The sequence below is a fragment of the Stigmatopora argus genome, chromosome 6 (genome assembly GCF_051989625.1).
Source record: "Stigmatopora argus isolate UIUO_Sarg chromosome 6, RoL_Sarg_1.0, whole genome shotgun sequence".
NCBI lineage: Eukaryota > Metazoa > Chordata > Actinopteri > Syngnathiformes > Syngnathidae > Stigmatopora > Stigmatopora argus.
This window is the reverse complement of record NC_135392.1, coordinates 8826445-8851430: the sequence shown is the minus strand read 5'-3', so window position 1 is coordinate 8851430 and position 24986 is coordinate 8826445. Positions and strand designations below refer to the sequence as shown.

The 24986-nt window shown below is 41.4% G+C and overlaps 1 protein-coding gene across 2 annotated transcripts; it reads left to right on the top strand.

The window, feature by feature from the left end:
• Positions 1–250: 250 nt before the first annotated feature.
• arhgap46a (Rho GTPase activating protein 46a) lies at positions 251–24815 on the top strand. 2 transcript variants are annotated; one of them, XM_077603279.1, is made up of 10 exons: positions 251–441; positions 9693–10169; positions 16432–17824; positions 19373–20033; positions 20201–20293; positions 21984–22057; positions 22355–22554; positions 23240–23331; positions 23408–23577; positions 23659–24815. In XM_077603279.1, exons 1-10 carry the CDS (start codon positions 428–430, stop codon positions 23851–23853), a joined length of 3369 nt encoding a protein of 1122 aa, XP_077459405.1. In that variant the 5' UTR covers positions 251–427; the 3' UTR covers positions 23854–24815. The 2 variants fall into 2 exon arrangements, with proteins under 2 accessions (XP_077459405.1, XP_077459406.1); XM_077603280.1 differs by having other exon boundaries at positions 252–441; positions 19373–20009.
• The last annotated feature ends 171 nt before the right edge of the window (positions 24816–24986 follow it).

Here is a 24986-nt window from a genome sequence, read left to right as displayed (position 1 = left end):
TTAACAAATAATTGAGTAAGAACTCTACATTCCGAAAAATGTGTATTTTACTGAATAAAGTACAAATTGATGGTTTTCTTGAGTAATTAACATGTTTTCTGTACTTTTAGTTTAGCCTACGAGTATTTTGTATTGACATTTTATTCATTCTGCAGCTTCCGTGTGGTTCAGCCATTGGGCATTGGCCGTTAACCACGCCCCTTGTCTATATCCAGCACCCCCTACCCCCACCCCCCGTCCCACCTATGACTCACGTGCGGGGGCGGAGCCTCCTTTTTCGGATTCCCCAGTGGAGGACCGCCCCCGCCTGCCGCTACTCTCCAGTCGAACCGCTTGCTGAGCTTCGTCTGAGCACTTTCATCTTCGGGACCCAAGCACAGACCTCATTTTAACCTACTTTTTCCACCTCTATTGCAATGTGAAGAAAATGTCTGGGACTAGGTAAGTTATTTTTAAATGGTATTTTATGTTAAAACAAGTGGGATCTAGTTGGAGAAACTTTTCTTGTCTTCTTGCCTTAGCGAGGCATTTGCCGCAAACCGCACTCGATATCTGACGATTATTTCGTGATTATTTTCCCCTACGTTTCTCGAATACTTCAAGAAAAACACGGGAATGTTGTTCAATGTCGTATTCATGACATTTTTATCATGACGCTTTACTTTGAACGTAGTGCACCGCGTGCACTGCTTTTGTATTCTCGATTGCGTTTGGACCGCACGGAGAAACACGGTTGTTCTGCAAGCAAACCTTATTTAGGTTTTTGTTTTCCTCAACCTGAACGCCATTTGCCCATATAACTGTTTGGCGTGCTTTAATAGCACCAATAAACAAAATGGAAGGCAAATGTTGCAGGCCATTTGCCACTCGAAGTCACACTTGTACTGGTGCTTTGCAACTGGGATTTGGCTCGCCGTCGTAGTTTCCAGTTTTGCACATGGCACTTCCTTCAGCATCTACCCAGACTCCGTTCAAACTCAGGTATTTATCATTTCCACGTGCCTTAACGCACTCATTCTATACTGAACTATATCTGCTACGATCTATATCAAGGGTGGGCAAACTTTTCCACAAAGGGCCACAGTGGGTGCGGGTTTCATTCCAATCCATAGAGAGGGCACCTTTTCACCAATCAGTGGCTTGCAGTCAGGTGCTTCTTGTTTTCTACAGAAATCTCAATGGTTAGTGTCTGTGCTGGATCAGTTGGAACAAAAACCTTCACCCACAGCGGCCCTTGAGGACCGGTTTGCCCACCCCTGATCTATATAGTTTAAGATGCTTTTGTAACTAATTCTTTGTGTCAATTGTCAACCAGATTTCAAATGTTGAGTTCTATTGATTACCTTCTCAAGTTGTTGTGCTATATCTTATTAATCCATTGACAATGACAAATGTCCAATTTAATTAAACTGGTAGTCCCGAGGTGGCCTGGCGGCTTGAGTGGTTAGCACGTCAACCTCACAGCTCTCTGGGGTCCTCGGTTCAAATCCAGGCCGGTCCACCTGTGCAGAGTTTGCATGTGTGGGTTTTCTCCGGGTACTCCAGTTTCTTCCCACATTCCAAAAATATGCATGGTAGGCTGATTGGACACTCTAAATTGCCTGTGATTGGCTGTCCACTGGTTCAGGGTGTCCCCTGCTTCTGGCCCGAAGTCAGATGGGATAGGCTCCAGCACCCCCCGCGACTCTAGTAAGGATAAAGCAGTTCAGAAAATGAATGAATGGTAGGCCCGGTGGTGATCGCTTGTTTTAGTACAGTCTGCAGCATTAGACGTCCAGTCTACTTTGACTTGGAGGGCTGGCAGCTATCTTCGTCAATGGCAGCCAATCTACAGCAGTGAATAAGTTAAGAATTGGTTTTGGTCAAATGTATGCAGATATTTTTCTTGCCTTTTTTTACAGCAGTGAATAAGTTAAGAAATTGGTTTTGGTCAAATGTATGCAGGTATTTTTCTTGCCTTTTTTATTTGTTATTTATTTATTTTTATACATTGTGAATCATGCAAGGTCAATCAAGTTGGTAACATATTCCGATTTTCTAATGTCCTATTGTGGCTTTTGAGGGTGTGAGGAATAGAAACGAAAATAGGATGTTATCTCAGTGTTACACTGCACAATAATGTGCTGACCAGAGAGAACAAAGTTTTTCCCCAGCTAAATGAATCCTGCACATGCATAAGCAGGATGTCCATCCTTCAAGCATTTTGACAATAGATCCCGCTGAGAGGAAGTGATTTTCAAAGTTGCATGACAACAACAGTCTTGATGCATATTTGTTTTTGATACTTTTTATGGAACTGATCTCATGTAGGTAAGACAACTAACACGTTTCATTATGTCCATATGTCCAGTGCCTGCCATATTGACACTGTAACGAGGTCAAAGAGATTTTCCCTACCACTTTTATCTGTGCTATTGATAGATCTGAACCTTTTCTCACATGGTTTTACAGTCAAAATAATGGCTACATGGCATTTAGCATTCCAAGTCTACAGAAGTTTCAAGGCTGCAGTTCAATACCAGTTTAAGAATTTTTATCGTGATGACACAGCTCAAATGCGGCACACTTAACGTTAGCTGTGGCAAATTTCCAAGAGGAGATTCTGTTCTTGACAAACTCTCCATCCTAATCCGTTACAGATGAGCTAAAACTGTCTCCAAAACTATAAAGTTTGGTCAGGCAGTGACATTTTCACCAATGTTAAGGAAAACGGCTTTGTTTTTTTGGCTTGTATTAATTTCTCCCTTTGCTACTTATTCACATTTTATATCGGAGCCTTCCGCACTCTCACCCCCCAGACTCACCCCAACCCACAGACCAAGGATTGGTTTAATCACAAGCCTGTCTGGCATTTCCCATCCATGCGGACGCGCATGCTGCACCTTCACTTCCTCCGGAGGACAATCAGTACTCTTCTCTGGATCCGTAGTCCGTCACTGACCCCCCACTCACCCTGTAACTCTACTCTGGGATTAGACGCTGCCTCGTTTGTCATGTCAGCGGGGAGGTTTGGGGGGGCAATGGGGGTCTAGTCTCAAATGAAGTTGCAAACTGCTACTGATGATAGTGGGGCAGGGCTCGGTTGTTTCAGCTAGTACAGTGATTTTAGAAACAATCATTATTAGAATTATCCCTACGAACATGTATGATTGAGTATTGTTACATCCTAACAGGTTAATTTATCTTCTCTTGTTTGAACAAGTGACCTCATTGTTCCTAGTCTTGACAGCTGGTGAACTAGACAGAAAGGCCGCCGTGTGTAGTAAATACACAGATCCCCTCCTTTCTTTGCCCCACCACAGCCTCCGCTGCACATGTTCACTCTCGTCCAGTCTTTTTTGACTCGAAACATTCTCACGTGTTTCTTGAATAAGAAAAGTGGGATTGATGGAACGGTCAGGAGTTAACTAACACTATGGAGCGTTAAGGTTCGGCAGAAGGGATACTTGTGGCGATAACATTTTAGTGTACAATTTTTTTTAGATTTCCATCGGGGTTATGAAAGAACTGGTGCAAAGGTAGGCAGTATTACTAATTGAAATAATGCACAGGAAATTGTCTTTGGTTGAATTACCTTGCCAGTGCCAGCCATAAATTAATTGTGTGTAGTTTTGGATTAAGGCAGCGGTTTTAACTACATAACCCAAGACTAATGGTTTCCCGATTGAGGACTCCGTATTGTTATTGGCGCCCGGCAAGGGTATTTTTGGAGTATCGGATTTGGACAAGAACTCATCCAGACCTGTAGTCGTGTGTTTTCAGTAACTTTGTGCTTTTCGGCTGCTCTAATCAAACCACTAGGAAAACATTGTTGGGTGAGATTAAAAGAATTGATTGTGGTCAAAAATCAGAACCAGGACATACCTATGCAATACCCATTGAAATGCCGTCCTCTTGTGCCTCTGATTTGTTCGTTCCTCTTGTGTCGAGGCTACACACTGAGTCCGCGTTGAATGAAGTTCCCCTGTTGTTCTGACAATAGTCCACATTGTTCTGTCCCATGGCAGGCTTTTGTTAAAAAAGGCTGCTAGGCTTTGTGATGCATATGGATGGGAGTCATTAGAGGACATTCATTCTCTCAACTTGGTAACTGCTTTAAATCCAAAAAGGCTAAACTGTTGATGGCTTAAGATAAATAAATAAAAAAGTCAGGCGTGATGACCTGTCACTGTGACGTATACTTAAATATAAAATAATATAATTTTATATACACATACTTAGAAATTCCGATACTTAAATATACCTAGTACTAAATTATTTTTTCACGTTAGAAATATTGTATGGTACCTACAAGCACATTGAGAAGATCAAAAGTCAACTTAGCTTTTCTTTTAAAGCCAGTGAGTGATTCATGTTAAAATAGACCAAATGTTCATATTTGGAAAGGTTCAGCTTAGTGCACTTAAACCCCAACCAGACCATCAAGTTCTTAGACTTTTAGGCCTGTGAGCAGAGTCAGTCCTGTCAATCATTCTGTGGAAGGCGATACCGGATGGCTTGAAAAAGGTGATAACATTGATAGATAGTTACGCATCTTGACTAATTGCAGTAATGATGATCTGTAATTATTTTGAATGTGTTTACAGTAGCTGTCAGTAAGGCACTGTTGGATAACCGAACATTAGGGCTTCCCTCCCTCCCTAGAAACCTGCTTTTCAATGCTTAGTCAGAACACAAGGCGGGGTCTGTCCTTCCTGACATATTTTCCTCTGAAAGACGAACCCCAAAGCACTCTAGAGTTGAATTGACACTGACAACTGCTGCCGGTTACTGGAAAGATGGTGGATTATCACATGTTCCCATTGGCACATCGTTACGCATTGACATCTTCTATGCTCTTGTGTTAATCAATGAGGCAAACGGAACGTTCCATTTACATGTTAACTATTTATAAAATAATGTCGTGACAATATTATTGATCCAAATTGTCAATGGAGCTTAATGGTGTGAACTATTGATGATGTATTTGCTCTGTTGCTGGCACGTGCAATACGTGCATGCTTGAGCCAATGTGGCAACTAAAGTAAGGTATGTTAATTAAAGCTAGTGTGAGGGAGAGAATGTGCACTCGAGTTCTTTAAATTAGATAACTTTATTCATCCCGTATTCGGGAAATTTCACTGTCCAGGAACCAAGAGGGTGAGAATACAGACACAGAAAAATACATTTTAGACATAAATAAATAGGTAATAATGAATAAATAAATCTTCTTGCCCATCTTAGATTTGTGTTCATGACGCAGCCCTTTTAAACGGCAAAAGCATTCGTTTATTAAGGATTAACAATTTCATCAATTGTTGTTGGGTAGACTCGAGACTTATGTTCAGAATTGTATTATTTACAGCTTTCCGGTCTTGAGTCAAACCTGTAATTACATGGAACACACATGTTGCCTGGTGGTGACACAACAAGATTCAGGGTGTTAAACAAAAGGGACAAAGAATTTGTGTTTGACAGGTGCAGTGCAGGTTTTCCGTCATCTGAAACATGTGCACCCCCCTTCTCTCTCCCTCTCTCTGAATGTTCTTGATGCCTAAGCACGTGTTGCACAAACCTTTATACACAAAGACTCGTGCACACCTTTCAACCTTCCATAAAAAGGAAATTTGTTTGAAGAGTATCTTAAAAGGAAATGAAACCCCTAGAATGAAAAGATTGGTTTGTTTATTCATGAGTTGATTGAGTGCTTAATTTTGAACATTATTGTGAAATTCTAAGCAATCCAGACCAGACTTTACTAACTCGTAATTGTTACCAGCATAGGTTGAATTACAATTGTAGTTTAAAACATAAAACTGTTCAATTAAAAATTGTAATCTGTACAGTCAACTGCTCACGTTTTTGCAAATTCAACATTTAAAATAGTCACAGTTGGTTACAAATGGTTTTAGAGTCTATGTACTTGATACATAGTGACCGCACCTGCCAGGTTCATCGATGTCATTTGTATCTGTGAGGTTGTTGTACAACATTTAGATAAGCAAGCTGCCAAGCTTTGACTTCATTGGACTTTGTACAAGGGCGCCAAATGATTGTTACAGAGTATAAGGTCAACTTACTCTGTAATAGCACCTTTGAGTTTTCACAGCCTCTGAACTAAATGGTTAATTTGGAAATCTAGGGAGCATTACCGCTTTCTGTTTCAAGTTATTTAAGGTAGACTCAGGTAATAGGACGGTCTTGTGTATCCAAATAGGAAAATCTGGCCCATAAATATACCATCCATGGTAAACTGTGGAACCTGTTGCTGCACTTTGGAGAATAGTCAGCTAAGGTTTCCCAGATGAATGGTTAGCTCTGTGAGAGAATTTAACCACAAGAGACAACCCAAGAATAGAGTGTTGTTGGAAAGGTTAAAGTTCAGCTAAGCAGTAATGAGAGTTTAACTAGTGGGCTGGTTTTTAGCTCTCATTTCACGCCGGTGAGTTTTTGGAAAACTCCATGTGGAAATCTGTGTTGTTTGACCTTGTAAAATATTTTTTGTCCTTTCATAGTGAAAAGCCCCGAGTGGAGTAGCGGTCCAACAATTCATCGGCAAAACCTTTAGGGTGTTTTTCGGTCAACACTCTAGTGCACAATGCATGATTTAGATCGTTTTGTGCAACTTGCGACGATGGATAATCACACAAGGCTTCATGTTGACTTGTTTCAATTGAATGGTATTGTGCAGTCCTGTGTGTTTACCACTGTTGGGAAAAGTGCCAGTTACATTTTGGCATTGAAGTGGAACAATGGGGCAGATTCCATGAGCTATATGCAGTTGTTTCCCTTACACTAGGGGACCCATTTTCATTTCTAGTTATTTTTGGAGATGTCATTCAGTGCTGAACGTTATTTTATTTTACTTTTTTATTCTTTACAGGGAGAACATTGGCATGTAGAACCTCAAGTAGAAAGGTGTTTAAAAATGAGCACTCATGTAAATGTCTCTGCATGTGTTGTTGCTGTTTGTCTTTTTATGCCTGCAGGACCCCAGGCAGGCTTCTTTGTATATTAGTGAAGCTGTGTTTTTATTTGCTATGAAGAATGTAAGCACAGTTTTGCACCAACGTCTCCATTACCGAGATAGAAAGAGGCCCTGTGTACTCCGCAAGCGTTAAATCTAATGAAAAATTGGTTTCTTAGATTATAAATTATGTTGTTAAGAAGCCATAGAAAAATCTGCACAAGTTCATCATTTCATTAAAGGCAGTAAGGCAAATCACAATCCTTTCCAAAAGTGGTCATGTTAGAAATATTTATATGTTGTGTGTGCAACAATAAAAGTAAAAAAGATCTAGTTCTGCTCAAAGCAGAAAAATATTCGCTTTGACTTCAGCAGCTTTGTGTGTAATAAGTTAATTTTAGATCAATAGAAAACATTTCAGTCAGAGAATTGCTGAGCTGATGCAGACTGCATTCCAAACCATTTATGAACATTTTCAGGACAAGGCTGGCGGCCACGGTACATTGGACTTTTGCTCTCTCTACTTTTCTGCCTTTTCAGTCCGAAATTTCTAATTTTGCTCGCTTCATAAAACCACTAATCACGAATGAAAGAAAGAATAACAATGACTTCTGCAATGCATTATCTTTTTTTCCCAAGAATGCTAATTCTGAGTCATTACATTTTGATTGCTTATTTTCTCATTATTTTGCATTGAGAGGCAAATCCTGTTTCTCTCAATTCCATTTGTTTAAGACAATCCATGTGATAGTTGTTTTATGTCCACTGCTCCCCAAAGTGATGTTTCAGGAATTTCTAGAACTGAACTCAGGACCGTCTTCCTGCTTAACTGGTCGTGTCAATATAGCCCAGCAGGTTCACACTTTGCTCAAAATGCTGTTTATTTATCTAGAGGGAACAGTCCTTATGCAACAACTACAACATATGTGAAGGAAACAGTCAGCCATGGCCCCAACCGTTGACCCTCAAAGACAGGCTTCCTGTTGGTTATTTGGGGCTCTGTTCGCCATGTCCGGCATGTTGAATTCTCTCCCATTTCCCTGTGTCATGATCATCAGAGAATGGAATTTGAAGATGCAGCCCCCCCTATCTGAAAAGACACAGCATGAGCCACACAGCCTCTTTGGATTATTTATATACGAACAAGGATTTCACCAAACATGTCAAGACTACATTGAGATAGCTCAGATTACCCTACTGTGTTACATTACTTACCAAATTCACTGTTGATGTTTTAGATAAAGATTTACGGTGGGTATTATAATCAGTCACCTACCAATGCAGTCACGTTGGCGAATAGCTGTTACTGTCATATTTTTAATCCCACTTCCTTAGTTAGACATGTGAACTAGCATAGCAAAAAGAGTCACCAGTCACACAGAGAGATTCTGAAATAAAAGCCAAACATGTGACGCTTGGTGAAAATGTTTTCCATTTGAAATTTCCTCATTTAACGTGCTGTAAACACCTTCTTAATCAATTGAAGATCCCTTTTGTTCAAAACTGCGCCAGTCATCTTAAAAGCACCCACAGTGCATTGCGGGATACTCAGTCATTGAACGCAAACACTGTGTGACCGTTTTAAACAAACAGACTTTTGCTGTGCCAGGTCATATAGCGCATATCCATATTCATGCGTTCATCTTTACGCTTCCGAATCCAAATGAAAGATTATTCGATAGAAAGTTGCGGACACTTTGTCTTCCCAAATTCCAGGGATGAAAGGCAGCATGAAAACATAGGGCACATTTCAGCGCATAAGGTCAGGCTACTTTCTTGCTGTGTGGGATCAGACCAGATGGCCTCCCAGCATAGAGCACACAGGCACATGGGTGCATAGTCCAAGTGACACTCCTACATTCTCTCTGCGATCTTTTTACATTAGCTGGTGACAGAAATAAGAGTATAATGTGTTTACTTAATTAACAGGCAAGTAAAAATAACTCCAGGCTTTCCAGGTACAAAAATATAGAACAGCAATCGCATTGTGACATTGGGACCGTCGGTGGACTTGGCTTCGGCAATGGGAAACAAATGTAGCCATTGGATAGGCATTGAAGAGACAAAATACTTACTTATAAGCAAAAGCAGAACTGTAGATTACAATTATTCCTTTTTCATAATATAGTTAGTATTCAAAGAAAGTCTTTTCAATACTCATTGCACACAATGTTGTGTTGATGGCCAACGCGGCTTGTGTGTTCTTAAAATATATTTTACTGTCTGACTTGTCGCCGTGCGTTTTTATGTGTGCCCTTTGTAGTTTTCTCGAAAATGGGTTGTCCCCATTTCTATTTTCAGGATTTTGACTTCTGGGCCTCGCTACTGTCTCATTTTTGTTGTGTACATCTATTCTGCTGAGTTGGCTTTTGTTGCTCTGTGATTGTAGCTAAGCACAGTGGTTTTTGTGTTAGCAGCACTCAGGCGCGTATGTTTCTCTTTGTGCCCTGCTGACTCCATGCCTGGTGGCTCGCTGTGTATCCACCTGTCACCTTATTCAGGAAAAACACACAAGCACCATCATTTTACTGTTCCCTAGCACCTTCCAAATTAATGACTTCAATTGAAGCCTGCACAAATACAGGGAGAAATGACATGTATAGAATGCATTGATACTACTCCAGGATTTTAAAACAATTCTAATCTGATGTTATACAAATCCATTTTTGAATGATTCTCCTGTTGAAAAATAACAAAGTTTGCAATGATGAATAACTTTTTTTATTAATTCTCTGTTTTTACCCAGCTCTGATTGGGTGGAGATCTTGGAGCCACGCTCCCGTGAGCGAATGTATGTGAACTTGACAACTGGTGAATGCGGCTGGGATCCTCCCTTGGGTGCTCCTGTTCGCCAGGCAGATGGTAATCAGTGGTGGGAGCTTTTTGACCCGCAAAGTGGTCGCTTCTACTACTACAACTCTACGGGTCGACGAACAGTCTGGCATCGGCCACAGGGAGCAGATATAGTGCCTCTCTCCCAGCTTCAGGGTATGAAGCGCTGTAGGGAAGCAAACCGGGCAGCAGCGGGTGTGGACAGGCATCAGCATGGGACCACAGGGAGTCTCAGCAGTGTGGAGAGCCAGGGCCCGTGCATCTCTTTGCCTGAGCGAGATGGAGACTGTCCTGGGACAACTGAAGTGGCTTCCAAACCAGAGGTGGAACCAGCAGTGAATGTCAGATCACAGGCAGACGGATGCAGCAAAGAAGTCAAAGAACCACAGAGGTAAGCACTTACATAAACAGTAATTGATGTAAGAATTGTGGTTTATCATTTGAGGATCAGGTTACCAGAGGAAATTGTTCCTGTCGAATGTGGTAAAGTGCATCATAATTGCTTTCAAATGTTCCTGAAATGACATCTTGAAGCATTATTTTGACATTTGCCCAGCTGGGTCAATCCCAAACTATGTTTCCATGTTCCTTTACTTATCTAGCTGTTCCATATGTTCCATGTTTTCTTTTCTATTCCCTTTGAACCACATTCAACTCTTTCAACAAATCGCTACCAAATGCTAAGAATGCTTAGTTATTCATATTGCACAGCACAACGTTCGCGCCTTTACCGATGCAGAACGAGCCCAAACAGTAAGTCATTCAAAGACCCCGTCATATGCTTCACGTTGTGGCCGCATCTAAACCACCATCTCCTCCCTTAGATTCCACACATGCCACTTCTGTTACGTCTGGCAAATGGCCATTACAACTATCTTAGTGTCCTTCTGTGTGCTGACCATTACCCAGAGCTGCCTTGCCCCGCTCTACTACTCATTTTTTTCCTCCTTAAACAAATCTAGGCTCCCGGCCATGAAAAAGACTGTAAGAACTCTCCAGTAGGAGAGTCTGTGCGGTTACATGTGAGGCAAGTGCGTTGCCTGTGATTAATAATAAGACGAGCCGCTACATTCCAGCTGCGTACTTTCAAGGCTAAATTTTCAAAGGTGACATGGTGACTTTGGCTTTTCTGTCATCCTATCATTTGGGTAATTACTTGGTCATGGCTTTAGAATTAGAATCTACCGAAAACTTTTTTTATATGTTATATTGTCTGGTGATAGTTACCCACTGGGACCGATTTTTAGTGACTCAACATTTCCTAGAACCCTATCTGTGTGTTTTTTTTACCATGGTCAGCTGTGCCCTTCAAAGGCTGAAGTGTTTTTCTCCAGGATTCAATCATATTTTTTGCCATAAAGGTGCCTTCAAATGGACTCTGGTCAACATATCTTGGCAAATAATTGGGGAAAAGACAAACATTCAGACATGTTCGTCTTCAGTGAGTGTGCTACCATGTTGAATGTGACATGGATAAATGGGTGAGGGAGTAAGATCAAATGAGATAAATAAATCAGGGTTGTAAAACTCAGTGGTTTGCGGTTTCACATAATTGATCCCTGCTGTTAGACCCTCTGATGTAGACAGAATTTTGTCATGTTTTATTTTGACTATATACTCTAGATTACATTTCTTGTCGGATTACATGTCTTTTTGCTGAGATGTCAGTAAAGATACAGTCGTACCCCTTAGAACGGTTGGATTTTACATGTAAAATCTACTTATGAAAATTACAAAACCACTTCTGGAACAAATTAATTTTGTAAGCAGAGATACCACTGTAGCTTTTGAACAACAAAACAGTTTTCTGTAGAGTTTGCACATGTTTATTCCACTACCATTTTCCTTTTGTTTTGGGGCATTTAAAATTTGGGCGTATTAGATGAGTCCGTTTCAAATGTTTCCAACACCACATCAGTGTGTTTTGTTCAGAAATATTTGATTTCTGTTTGTATTTTCTCCCAAGTTCGAATTCTAAGTGTAACATAGACATGGTCTGTTACTCATTGGCTTACTGTTACCACATTTACCAGGAATGTTGTGGTACTCTGAGAATGTGGAGCTCATCAGGAATATGCTGAGGTCAAAATGATAAGTTGATTGTCACATGTGGATAATTGGTGCAACGAAACAAATTGATATTTTTCTCCCCATGATTTAAGATTGCCAAGTGTTCTCCAGAACCTTGTTAAACACATCTGCATTGAATTTTTCGGTCATTTTTTTTACGCTTGTCTGTTTATTGTTGTCAAGGACATACAATTCTACATGGGATTTCTGCACACCGTTTGTGACACAGCGTGTGTGGGCTTTCTTCTGCATGGTTTTCAAATTTTAGTAGAAGTCCTCAATGGACTGACTCATGGTGTGAGGTTTAAACAGGCTGAGATGGTTCACATGTGGGTCATGCTTTTTTCTATTGTCTTATGGTCAAGTCATGGTTGTATAATGGGCCTATAAGAAGGAATAATGGCTCAGAGTCATAACTCAGAGGTCCAAAAGGCAGGTCAACTGAAAGTTTTTTTCCTCAGTGGGAAGACAAACAGTTTGAAAAAGAAATTGAAGAATGAAACATGGTGGGTGGTGCTTATAATTTAGTCACCCATTTAGCCATGGAACAGCAGTCAACACTGCTTTCATAGTTTTGGCTAACCTAAGGTTTGTTTCTGAATTTTAAGACATGTAAAGAAGCATTCCCCACATGGTTCATGTAGGAAACAGGAGGGTGCCTTAGGGTTTTGATTGTTTTTTTTAAGTTGCTAATGAGCCACATTTTGACTTCATTCATGCAGCGGAAGTCCTTAGTGCTTTTCATCTGTCGCCACTCATTAGGGTATAACATGGTAGTTTTCTGTACAGTAAAAATACTTCTTTTATCTCAGCTTCTGGTGTGGTTTGCTTATTTTCAGTTCTGTATATGATATAAAAATGATTTTCCTTTTTTCTCCCGTTCAGTTTGACCAAATCTTGTTCTGTAAGCACTTTGGTCCTGTTTTATATTGTCACTGACAGATGTTTTATATTGCGGCTGACTTTTGAAGTCTGAGATTGTAATAAAACTCTTGCATATGTTGAACTCCAATCTACTTTAGACTACAAACAGTAAAATACTTAGCATGGTGGTTACCGCTCATTTATTATTAGCTATTTTCTATTTGTGGTTTGCACTTGCTATTGACATCTGATTGCTATTTTTGAGTTTTGAACATAACATTTCATATAGCAGAGACGGGTGTACTGGTCTTGCATTCATTCTCCTCGCCCTGTCCGAGCTTGCCGTTCCTGATACCGGCAACTAGTGCCAAAGACATGCACAGCTGGTAGACATCTTGGCTCAAAGGGAGATATCACTTCAACTGTTATGTGACAGGTGGGCATCAGGAAATATGGTCTGAAATGAAATTCTGCCAAAAATATTTCTCTGGATTTTCACATTGTTCTCCTGGTGTTTTGTCATTTATTTTCTGATAATAGATACTCTTGATCGCCCACTGTTCTAAGGCTCATGTTTTATGAATTGATTTCCTCTTGGCTTGTAGCCAGTGAATTGGTCGGGGAAGTGACCTGATCACGGCACTGCAGTGAGACTGTGTGGGTGTGAGACACCAGAGCTGCTGAGACTAATGCAAGTTTGCTGACCATAAAGTTGATTTGCTGGGTCTGAAGCCAATCAGGTTACTACGTAGGTTTCGTAAAGGGCCTCTAACTTCATTTCATCTTGCATTTCCCTGATGCCTCATGGTCTCAATGCTCACGCTAGGCTCTGAATGAAGGTCCATGTCACAACTGATGCAGTATATTTGTGTGAATGTTTAGTCTTTAATGCAGTCTATTTGCCATCCCAAAAAATCATTTAATACAATTTGTGTCACAAATAGTTGTGCTGAATTGCAATATTGATGAACTCGGGATGTTGAAGAATCCGGTTTGGTTGAGTCCCGTCCTCCCCCACCTTGCGTTCTTGGAGTCGTCGTCATTTAGAGAGGCGTCTCCGTGACGATGGCACAGCCATGCATTGTGTGAGGCTCCCCACACAGCCACAGAGGCCACTTGAAAGAGCTTTGTGGAATGCCAGCTTTCTCACCCATTCCCTTGCTGCACTCTCCCACGACTAATCCCCACCCCTTCTCATTTACACATGCCCTTACCGTCGAATTGTGTCACTGGTCTCCCTCACCCACCACACATTTGTCCCCAATATCCTGTTTAGTTGTTTTTTTGTCACCATTATCATTTAGGCATAACTATGTAATCATACTTAACTCAAATTTGTCAAAGAAATCATATTTTACTCATTCGTTGATGACACACAAACACCATTTTTAGATATAACAATATATCTTTTTGAAAATGCAGTCATGAAACTAGAATTGTTGCAGTTTTAATTTTTGCTAAAAAGGGAATGATAGCACGCACACAAACACTATTATAAAATTGTTTCATTGAGTTAGTCTCTGATTTTCTAATTTATAGACCTCATCTCAAAACTAAAATTCCCCAGTAACTACTGTTGTCATGTTTGTGCGACTGCACGCACAACATCTAGTCTTTATTTTCAAAGAATATTCTCTATAATTTTCTGACTATAATGCTGGCTGACAGATTGATTCTTTGTTTTAGCAGATAAGTCAGCAAACATTTCTGTACTTTTTGACTTATTTTTTCAAAGCTCAAGTTGTCATGGCAAAAAATTAAACAGTGGGAATTCTTTTTTCCCCTGCTTTGGTCCAGAACCAGTCTGGAGTTCAGACCTTGAGAACTTTTGGTCAAGAAGCCTCCAACAACCATGATATTCATACACCACTTAATCTCTGTGATCTCTAAAACATTTTTGGGGATATTGACCCATAAATGTTTTTGAAATGACAATAAGTACCAGTAGATGCAGTTTGGTGTACACATACACTGTCATGTTTCTCAGTAGACAATTCTGTACCCAAATTACGATTTGTTTATGATTTAAAATCTAGGTTAGAAATTGTAAATATTTTGATGTGATTAGGCGTCACTAGGAATCCTTTTTTTTTCCTCCGTAAGTGGCATAAAAAACAAAACAGTGGAAAAAGATCCTAAAATAATCAAAGCCATGTGAGCCATACAGTAAGTTGAAGCAAATTGAATCATGAAGCTCAGCGATTACCACCCTTAGCATCTCCTGTTTTTGTAGTATTAGGCGAAGACCTCTTCCCATCGACCAATGAGTCTGCTTCTGCAGGAAGTTGCTGTTATGGTTATGTCAAGAATCTCACCCACCCACCAAGAATACAGAGGGGAGATTTATGTTGGCCATTACATGAACCCCCGAAGCTGATTTGTTTGAGGCCTGATCTGGTTGCTGATAAGGAAAGGGAAATTTGATTATTGTGGTCTCACATGTGAGGTTTGTTGTGCTTTCACTCATCAGAAGTTTTTGGGGGTAAGTTGTTTAACTTTGCCATACTGGTGTAAAGTTGTGAGCTGTGTGTAAACTGGGAATAGTTCTGTCATGTTTGTCTCACCTCAAACAACTCAAAGTGACAAAACATATCACGTTTCAAAGAGTACAAACAGGGACTTCTCAAGTTCACAGTTGTCACCTATCTGGTACCATTCAGTGTCTCACCTACTTGTCACAAACAAACACTGGTGATTTGGAGTGCATTCCTTTAGAGCTTGTTGCCTTCACGTGTGTCTGTGTTCTGGTGAGTGTTGGATAGTAAACTGTCTTGATTGGTGCCTGTGAGGCGAGGGCTATGTTAACTTCCTAGCAGTTGTGGCTGCTTGGTGATGTGCCAGGTGGTGTGGGCCCAGCTGTTTACGGGCATCAATGTTTGAAGACAAGAGCCAATCAAACTGCTGTCACATATCAAATGAATAGTGAGGGAAGGCGAAGTTGTAGCTCCAAAGGATTAACGGAAGTTTGCCGTTGTACTATGGTTCACAGGGGAATTGTTTGAGTATTGTTCCAGAGGGATGTGGGAAGGAGTGGGGGGTTCACTTTGCTTTTGTCCCTCCCCCTAATGCGTCATCTTCTTGCTCTTGCAACCCATTTTCAGTTGGTTCCCAGTTTTCTTGGATTAAAAAAAACTTGACTTTACGTTTGCTCTGTAACTGTATTCACGTTTGGATTATCACGACAGGAGGTGATCAACTTTGGTCTAATTAATCACATCAGTATTGACTTCAGAGTATTAAGGTAAGTGTTTGTTCTACAGATGACCACGTGTGGCCACATTGTGGCACACCTAACTATTTTATCTCGCTGTTTGAATTGAAAAGTTAGTTAAGGAGGGAGGGCATGTCTGATAAATGATATCAGTAAAAGATTACAATGCTGGAGACGTGTAAAGCCAAGAGACCAACGCAGTATGACCAGATTGATGACAGATTGCTGGAGTTGGCTCAGCTCCTCAACCAAAAGGAGACGAATTAACCTTTGAACCTATGCAAAGGTCTTTTCATCTTAACCGTGGCAATCCTGACTTCTTGGCTGCCCACAGTCATCCAGCTTGTTAAAATTGAGTCATTAAAAACAAGTTTGACTTCTCAATTGTTGAGGTTAGACGGCACTCTGGGTTTGGAGTATTTTTGGAAGGCTTTATCCAAACTAAAATGAACATTTAAAAAAAAAACATTATCATTTACATGTTATTTTGCATCTCTGTATCCCCCAGGGATCTCCCTCAAAGATGGCAACCTGTACCTGGTTCTAAGGCAGCAATGTTGGTAAAGGTGAACAGCATGAGTCGAAATCAGCCTAATCCAGCGCCACAACAGCAACTCCTTCAGAGCAGTGCACTCAACAAAGCCAACACCTTCACGCAACACCCGTCCAATAACAAAGTCCAAGGAGGATGCTTAGGCTCCGCCCAGGGATATAAAACCGCTCCCTGTGGCAAAACGGCGGCTGAGCCACGCCAGTCCCATCACCTGGGAAAAGCCAGTAACGGCAGCTTTTGTTTAGTGACATCAGACAGTAGTCAACCCAGTCCACTCCTTCTTAGGTCTCAAAGCAGCACACCACGCCCAATCTCCCCTCAGTATGCTTGCAGTGCCCCTATCTATGATGAGCCAGTTAAAGACTGTCCCATTTACGATGAACCCCCAATAGACATGGAGGTTGAAGGAGCTCACCTTTTCAATGGCCAACAACCCCCTCGTCTCACTCCTTCCCATAGTCTCCAGAAGCCAAGACTTTTCCAGCACCCTGGTCCAGCTCTTCCAAATTCCAGGCACACCAGAAATCCCTCTGCTTCTGACTATAGCCCAGCAGGCCTGGAGTGCATCAAACATATGATCAATGTAGACCCCAAGCAGCACCTATCTGGTTCCCCTCTACCTACGCGCACCCCGTCTCCTACTTCCCGGCAGGATATTGTGCCAATCCAGCCGCACTCGCAGGCTCAGTCTTTGCCACAAGTTCAAGGCCTGTTGCGAGACAAAGAAACCCCAGGCCCAAGTACACTGGACAAAAAGCAGAATTGGCGAGCCCTGGAGGCCACAGTACAGCGTGCTATCGATACGCGACACAGTAGGCAGAGCAGCCAAGTTTCGCAGGATTTCCCCTCCTCGACACCCCAGGGAACCGCCAACTATCAGGACTCTGGCTACTCCACCGGCCCTTCTCCAAGTTTGAGAAGAAAGAGCAGGAGAAGGATGGGAGCCAATGGAGGAGCGGGAGGTAGGCCTGGATCAGTAGGGAGTAGTGGAGAGCTATGTGCCCTCAATGAGAGACTGATGGCCGAGATGAGGGAAGTTGTAAGTCGCTCCAACACCATGAGGGAAATGAGAGTGGGACCGGAAAAGGAGATAGGCGAGAGGGTGGTCGCATCCCGAACGCGCTCCCCCGTAGACTCACTAAGGTGGTACGCTGGAGTGCCAGCCGGTAGATGCTCATCCCGAGAGGATATCGGCGAGGCTCCCCGTTCACTGACTAAGACTGGTCTGATCCCTCTTGAGATACCAGGGCGACAGAAGAGGACATATGAAAAAGTCGATACTTTGGAGATGAGCATTAATAGCCAGACCAGCCTAGCTTCGCCTGAGACTCCAGGACCACACTCCCAGGTAAGCCTCACCTACAGGCAGAAACCACTGTAATTTTTTGGACTATAAGGCACTTTTGACTAGAAACCATACGCACCAATTTAATTAAAAAAAATAAAAAATGAACAAAAAAGTACTTGTTCACATATAACTGGACTTTAAATTGCAGGTATATTCACACCAAAGAGCATGCGCCCATTAACCCATAAAAATCCCTATTTAAAACACACTGGGCTGAGTTACTGCGAAAATTACCGTACTGGGAACGTTAACTATATTTAGCTAGAGTTCGCTTTTTTCACCTAATAAACAGATTGCTGTTCTGTGGGATGGCATAGTTCAAATTGAAAGGAGAATTAATTTACTGTCCTAGTGTTTGTCTAAAAAGAGCAGGGAAATAATTCCCTACTGTTGAATCTTTGAACCTTAGTTTTCCTGGGAAGACATTGTGAAAGTGACTTTTAATTCCTATCTCCACCACATAATATTCATCGGATTGGCAAGGGGATCTCTGCAGACCAAAACAGCTCATGTTCCAGCATTACCTGCCATCCTCCATCTGTCCTTCTCTGTAGGTACTTTATACTCGTATGCCAGCATCTGCTTGGGCATCTGGTACTTATGCCAGAACAGGGATTCAGGAGATGGCCTGCCTCCTTCAGGAAGGAGTGACGCTGTGGTCCATATGGTCCAGAATTGGCAGGGAAAATAAAGAAGAGGAATGCTAGTGCTGAGCTTTATTGGTTCCACTGTAGTGCTTTGCCTTTAAGTCGACTGCCAAAGAGCACTCGACCCAACTAAGTCTGTCTTGGAATGTTACTCAGACCTGCTGGCAAATCGCTTTTACACACGTTCACCAACTGTAGGATTATGGATCATTAGTTAGAAGATTGATGAATGCCATATTTTAACACTGTTTTTGCTGTCAGACCCGTGATTGACCTTGTTCACTGAAATCTTTAAACCTCAGCCATGACCAACAATGAATGAATCAAGTATTTGTCCCTTTGCCCGTGTAATTTACTCACTTGGAATGGAAAACTCATACTTTCAGATGTGTTCCAGTTGACTGACGATCACATAAACAAAAGCTTAACAGAAGTTAACCAAGCTGACATGTAACTGTTGTACATTACATCAAAATGCCAAATTTATAAGACAGGTCTTCATATTACTCCTAAATCTAAATTTGAACTCTGGCTCACTTTTAATGTTATTCTAGGCTTTTTCCTAATGTGTCTGGATTACTGCTTTCTCCATTTGGGGGAGTTGGATCGTTGTTATTGTCATAATAACCACAGGGATCACAGGAAGGTCTTGATTTTATATTTGGTTTTGGGTGACAATTGGACTCATTAGAGAGAAGTTTGTATAGTGATTCATAAATACTTTTCTCAAACCTTCTGCTTCCTGGGTAACTAATTTTGGAATGGTATTAATTCTCTGAGACAATTGCAGACTAGACTGTATGATCTTTTCAATTGTATCTCCAGCAGTGTCCTGCATCTTATATATTTTTTTACCTTACATCTTGGTACCTAATCTTATGGCTCTTGTACATTTTTGTAGGCGAGCACCCTTGAACTACAGGCTCAGCTAAGGGGCAGAAAAAAAGACATGGTGGATGGACGCAGTGCATCTCTCGGCCCACACCGGTCTACCAACCAAGACAACAGAGAGGGATCTGAAGGAGCGAAAGGAGCGGAATCGTCTTACCAGTTCTCTTACGCCACTCTACGGCAGCCACCGCCTTCAGACATAGCCATGGAGGACTGGGCCAGCAAGCACCTCAACATGCACACACAAGGCCTTTTCCGGCGGCGCGTCTCCATCGCCAACATGCTGTCTTGGAACCGAGGCTCCATTAAAAAGCCCATGCTAGTCACAAGCAACCGGACTGTCAGGAAGGAGGCTTGCGAAATGTTCAAGCTCGTGCAGGCCTTCATGGGAGACCGACCCTCGCGTCTGGACCGCCGTCACTCTGCCCTACTCATTGTCACCAAGTGCTGGGACATTCAAGGGCTGCGGGACGAGCTGTACGTGCAGCTGGTGAGGCAGACTACGGGGAATGCAAGCCCCAGAAGCTTGGCTGCAGGTTGGGAACTGATGGCCATCAGCTTGGCCTTCTTTGCGCCGTCACCCAAGTTCCGCTGTTACCTGGAGGGCTACATCCAGAGACACACGGAGCCCACCAGCGACAAGAAATGTGAGTCTCAGACTGAGCAACAGGGTGGGTCACCTTTTTAATGTCCCTCTTTTTCGGATAGTCACCTTTTACATCTCTGCCAAAACGTAATGTAACTTAATTTCTGTTTTCCTTTTGTCCCATTGAATTATTGAAGTTCATTTAGAAATTAACATTGAAATGTGAAATTGACCATCATTAATTTTTCGCAGTGACTCAGTTCATATTGGAACAGCAGGACCTGAAATTAAAAAAGAACTCCAAGTCCAGGAAAAAGCGGAAACAGAATACAGAAGAGGAAGAAGGTAGTTTTATTTTCATTTACTCCAAACTGCAAATGTGGAGTTATGGCTTTTTCTTGGAAACAGACACATTCCTGTTCATCGATATGAGTTTTCAGATTTTCTGCTCACACGCTTTTGTAATCAACCCCCAGTGTCAGAAGCCAAACCTCAGATTGACCACTCGGAGTGGGATGGAAAATGGTGCTGAATGAGCTCATGGTGATGAATGTGCAGACTTGATGAATTTGTTTAAAAAAGAACTATGTAGAAAGGATCTGTTCAATCTCCGTGGCCTGCTCTGTGAATCATGTCTGTGGTCTTGGCCACCTCATCAGCACGTGCCCCCTTAGAGGAACCCACACGGCCAGCTGTAACGATGATGTCACTAGAAGACCACAGTCACCTCAGAAGTCTCCTCACGAAATACTCGGGTGACTCACATGCAGTGTTAATCGCAATGACACTCCAAAAAAACTTATCAGAGAATCCCTTTATTGACTGGACCACTAACAAGAAATCTAAGCATGTTAAAAATAGTATAATGAGCTCTATTGATAGAGGGATTGGGAAACAGCCATTTTTTGTCTGGAATGTTACGTTTGAACAGGGGGCCATATTGTTTGCTCATAGTAGTCTGAATGCAGAGGGTTGAAAACAACCAGATGAGTTCAAAGCCATCTAAGTGAACTTGCTTCAAAGATGTTCTATTTTACTTAAGCTTTAGCCCTATGTCAACAGGTGTCTCACTTGACTATCGCAATTAAGTGCACGACCTAGCTTGTTGATTTCACACTGTATATCTGTGTGGATGGTGGTTGCCTGGTTGCAGTTTTCATGTAGTGAGTTTAAATTTAGAACTGGTTCAAACCCACTCTGGCTTGCACATATGAGTGATTCCCTTTTCCTTATCGCTTTAACCAGACACAATTACTATCAAGCGGATGAGTCATAATAGCACCGCTGATGTGAGTCAACTGTTTGCTATAAATCTGAGGGGATTTGACTAAAGGAACACCTTGGAACATGTCAGCTACTTGAAAATCACATCAGTGAGTGTATCCATCTGGCTCAGGTTCAGGATTTGCGGACTCCGGGCCATGGAAAAGATGAGTACAACCTGATATGATATATGACAAAATCCTGACCCACAAAAGTCAGGTTTTTTTTGGCAACAAGCAGACAGAATTCATGTCCTCAATCCCCAAAGGCGGATTGTCAGAAGGTCTGTACTGCAAAAAAATCAAGACAAAACATTACAGCGTCTAAAATCAATTGTGGCCTTACAGTGGCTTAGAAATTTGTGTTTTCTCCATTCATGCCAGAGGCCTTTCTGTGTGCGTATACTGATGAATCACCTGAACTTCGGTTTTGTAGGCGAACCCTGCGTCTAAAGCTTTTGTTGAACAGCAGTAAATCTTCTCTCAACCTGACAGTTCGGGCAGGCCTCCTCTAATCCCCATATGCTAGAATTACATTGTCAACATGTCTCCGATTACTACTCCAAGCCTCTCCTCAACAGTTTGACATTTGTGGGAAAAATGACAATACAGTATGTTGTACTTGTAGGAACATGTTTTTAATCATTACTTTTCCTTTCGCTCATCCCGGAGGATTATATTTGGGATTTTGACGCAACTACAGAGTTTCGGTTGGATGTGGGTGTGTTTTATTGTGCTTTGCTTATTCAATAACCTCATCTCTTCACCAACAGGTTTGCCTGTCAGCACCTATGCTAAGTTCTGCCATCGGAAACTACTAAAGGTGGCCATCACAGGAGGGAAAAAGGTAAAAGAGGAGTAAAATGAGAAGCTTTGGCAAATGTGTTGCGACTAGACATCAGTTTCTCACGGTTTCATATTTTTAAACAATTAAAAAAAAAAAAAAATTGGACTAAGAAATGAATTCTCATTAATTAATTGTATTAATTACCCAAGTTATTCATAAACATGATTTTGCACCACTGGTGAGGTATTTTTTAAAAAAACTTAAATTATATGTACTACACAGACCGAGTGCACTTGTAGAAGTAGACATCGGCAGGTCGTAAATCTTCCGTTGTCTGCTCTTTTTGTTGCCCGCCAGGGACTACGTAAGCCCACCTTGGAAGAGGTCGACCACAGTCGACGGGCCATCATCACCCCCTCCCTGTTTGGTAGCTCCTTGGAGGAGGTCATGGAGCGACAAAGCGAGCTCTTTCCAGACAGGAAATTACCCTGGGTGCAAGTTCAACTTTCCCAGTATGTTCTGGCTCTGGGTGGGGCTCAGACAGAGGGCATTTTCAGGTAAGATGCAACAATTTTGGCAATAACATAAAAGATTGAACATTGGTGAAGTTCAGGAAGTTAGATTTTTTTTTAAAAATGTGTTTGGGGTGTGTGTATGTATTTAAATAAATATAAATAAACATATTAAAAATTAGTTACATTTCTGACAATAGATATCCAATCATGTGGCTCTTCATCCATTATTCTGTGAATTTAAATGAGTTTGGCACAAGCAGACATCCAATCCATTTGACCTGTGAGGGCTGGAAACGAATGAACAATTGTTAATTTGCTGGCAGCTCTACTGCTAAAATAAATTGAATGTTTTTTTTTTTCATAATAAAAAGATAATTGTTACATGGTATCAACAAGGCTATCCGTTTTGGGGTCTTGTAGGCCACACTTGAACTAAACCAAATGTTTATATTGTTGCCTAAAATGACCAGTAATGTGATGTCCCTGTGTATGTTGTTGCCATGTCTTACTGAGGCTTATACAAAAAATCTAAAATGATCACTTGGCTGACTTAAATGATACACGGTACATTTATATTTGTTTGTCCAAGGGATTCTCCAAAATGCTATAAAATGTCATGTCAGGTTTCAAATCAACGTAAAATCATGAAAAGAATCGCTCCTGATTGACGGAGGGCACCCTCTTGCGGCCACTTAAAGTAAGTGACAAGTTTTGTATCCCACCTCAGAGTGCCAGGGGATATAGATGAAGTCAACGCATTGAAGCTTCAAGTTGACCAGTGGCGGATCCCTGAGAACCTGTCAGAGCCAAATGTTCCTGGTAAATGATTTATTGCACATTTATATTTTAATTTTACTGTGTGCCTTGTGTACTCAATTACCAATGTCTCAATCAGCCTCTCTGATGAAACTGTGGTATCGAGAGCTGGAGGAGCCTCTGATCCCCATGAACTTCTATAAACAGTGCGTCAACAACTGCGACGATCCAGTTGCAGCCATTGCGGTGGTTCAGTCTTTGCCTGATCTCAACAGGCTGGTGCTTTTCTACTTCATCCACTTCTTGCAGGTGAATAAAGATGTTTGCATATCGTCAATACACAAAGCTGAGTGGTCACTTCATTGCTTTCTTCAATCTTTGTACTTTCAGGTGTTTGCCCAGCCATCTAACGTAGCCATCACCAAGATGGATGTGAACAACCTGGCCATGGTGATGGCGCCAAACTGCCTCCGGTGCCAATCTGACGACCCAAGGATTATCTTTGAGAACACTCGTAAAGAGATGTCCTTCCTGAGGATGCTCATAGTCCACCTGGACACCAGTTTTATCGAGGGAGTGCTGTAGACTTACAGAATATCTCTATGAAACACACTGGAAATGCGTAGGCTTACGTATGACACCAACCAAAGAGAGACAAGACCATTCATTAGGGTCAGACAGACAATTACTTAGCGACAGAGGCAAGAAACTCACAACTGAGCCATTTTTGGGTGACCTTAATTTAACCAGTGCACGTAATGACGAGCTTAACATACTCATGCTCGTACAAATATTCATAACAGTGTGTCTCTGCTTATGTTTACCCTCCCTCGCATCATTCAAGCGATTGCCAGCATGAGACATGCCATTTGAATTGAAAAAAGAAAGAAACTCTATAATCTTATCATTGGTCTATCATACAGTGTCAGAGCACAAACTATTGTCATAACTTGAGTTGTTCCTGATTTTCTTTTTAACACATTTGGCAGTGCGTTGTTTTTTTTTTGACCTTGAATAGCCATTTGGTGGCGAACCGAAGATGTGTAATTACATGACTTGTCGTTGTGAAGTGGGAGATTACTGTATTATAATAATCATAATCCATAAGAAATCTTTCAGTTGGACTACTGTTCTATATTCTTGTGATGTATGTCGCTCAGGTCTTATTGAGAGAGAAAGAAAAATGGGTGTGATGGGATAAATACTATATATTTACCCACATATTTACCTGTCATCGTGTCAAGCCCCTTTAATGAGAAAGAACTGACGTTCAACTCTCAAGCATTACGAGAATGTAGCTTAAGCTTTAAGTCCTTTCTGACTTTTTTTCAAAAATGTATATATTGTGTGTAAATAGTATTAACACTATAGTGTATTCAAATCGAGGGGTAAGGATGGAAATTTCTGTAAAGAGCAAAAACAAGTTTTTGTAATTATTAGTTTTAGTTCTGCTGTAACTCTTTCATTTCCATCATAGGACTGACTCAAACCACTCGTGTGTATACTGTACCTCCTTGTTTGACTAGATAAAGGTTTGTTCAGCTGAATACTTGTCTTTTTTTTGCCTTTTTGGGTTGAAATTATTCAGTCTTTCTCAACATAATTACAATTTCATTTTATCCTGCTGTCAATTTAATTTAGTAGGGTGGCAACAAGTGAAAATCCGTTCATTCGCTGCCAACCCTCCCACTTCACGTAGATTGGACGTCCATCGATGA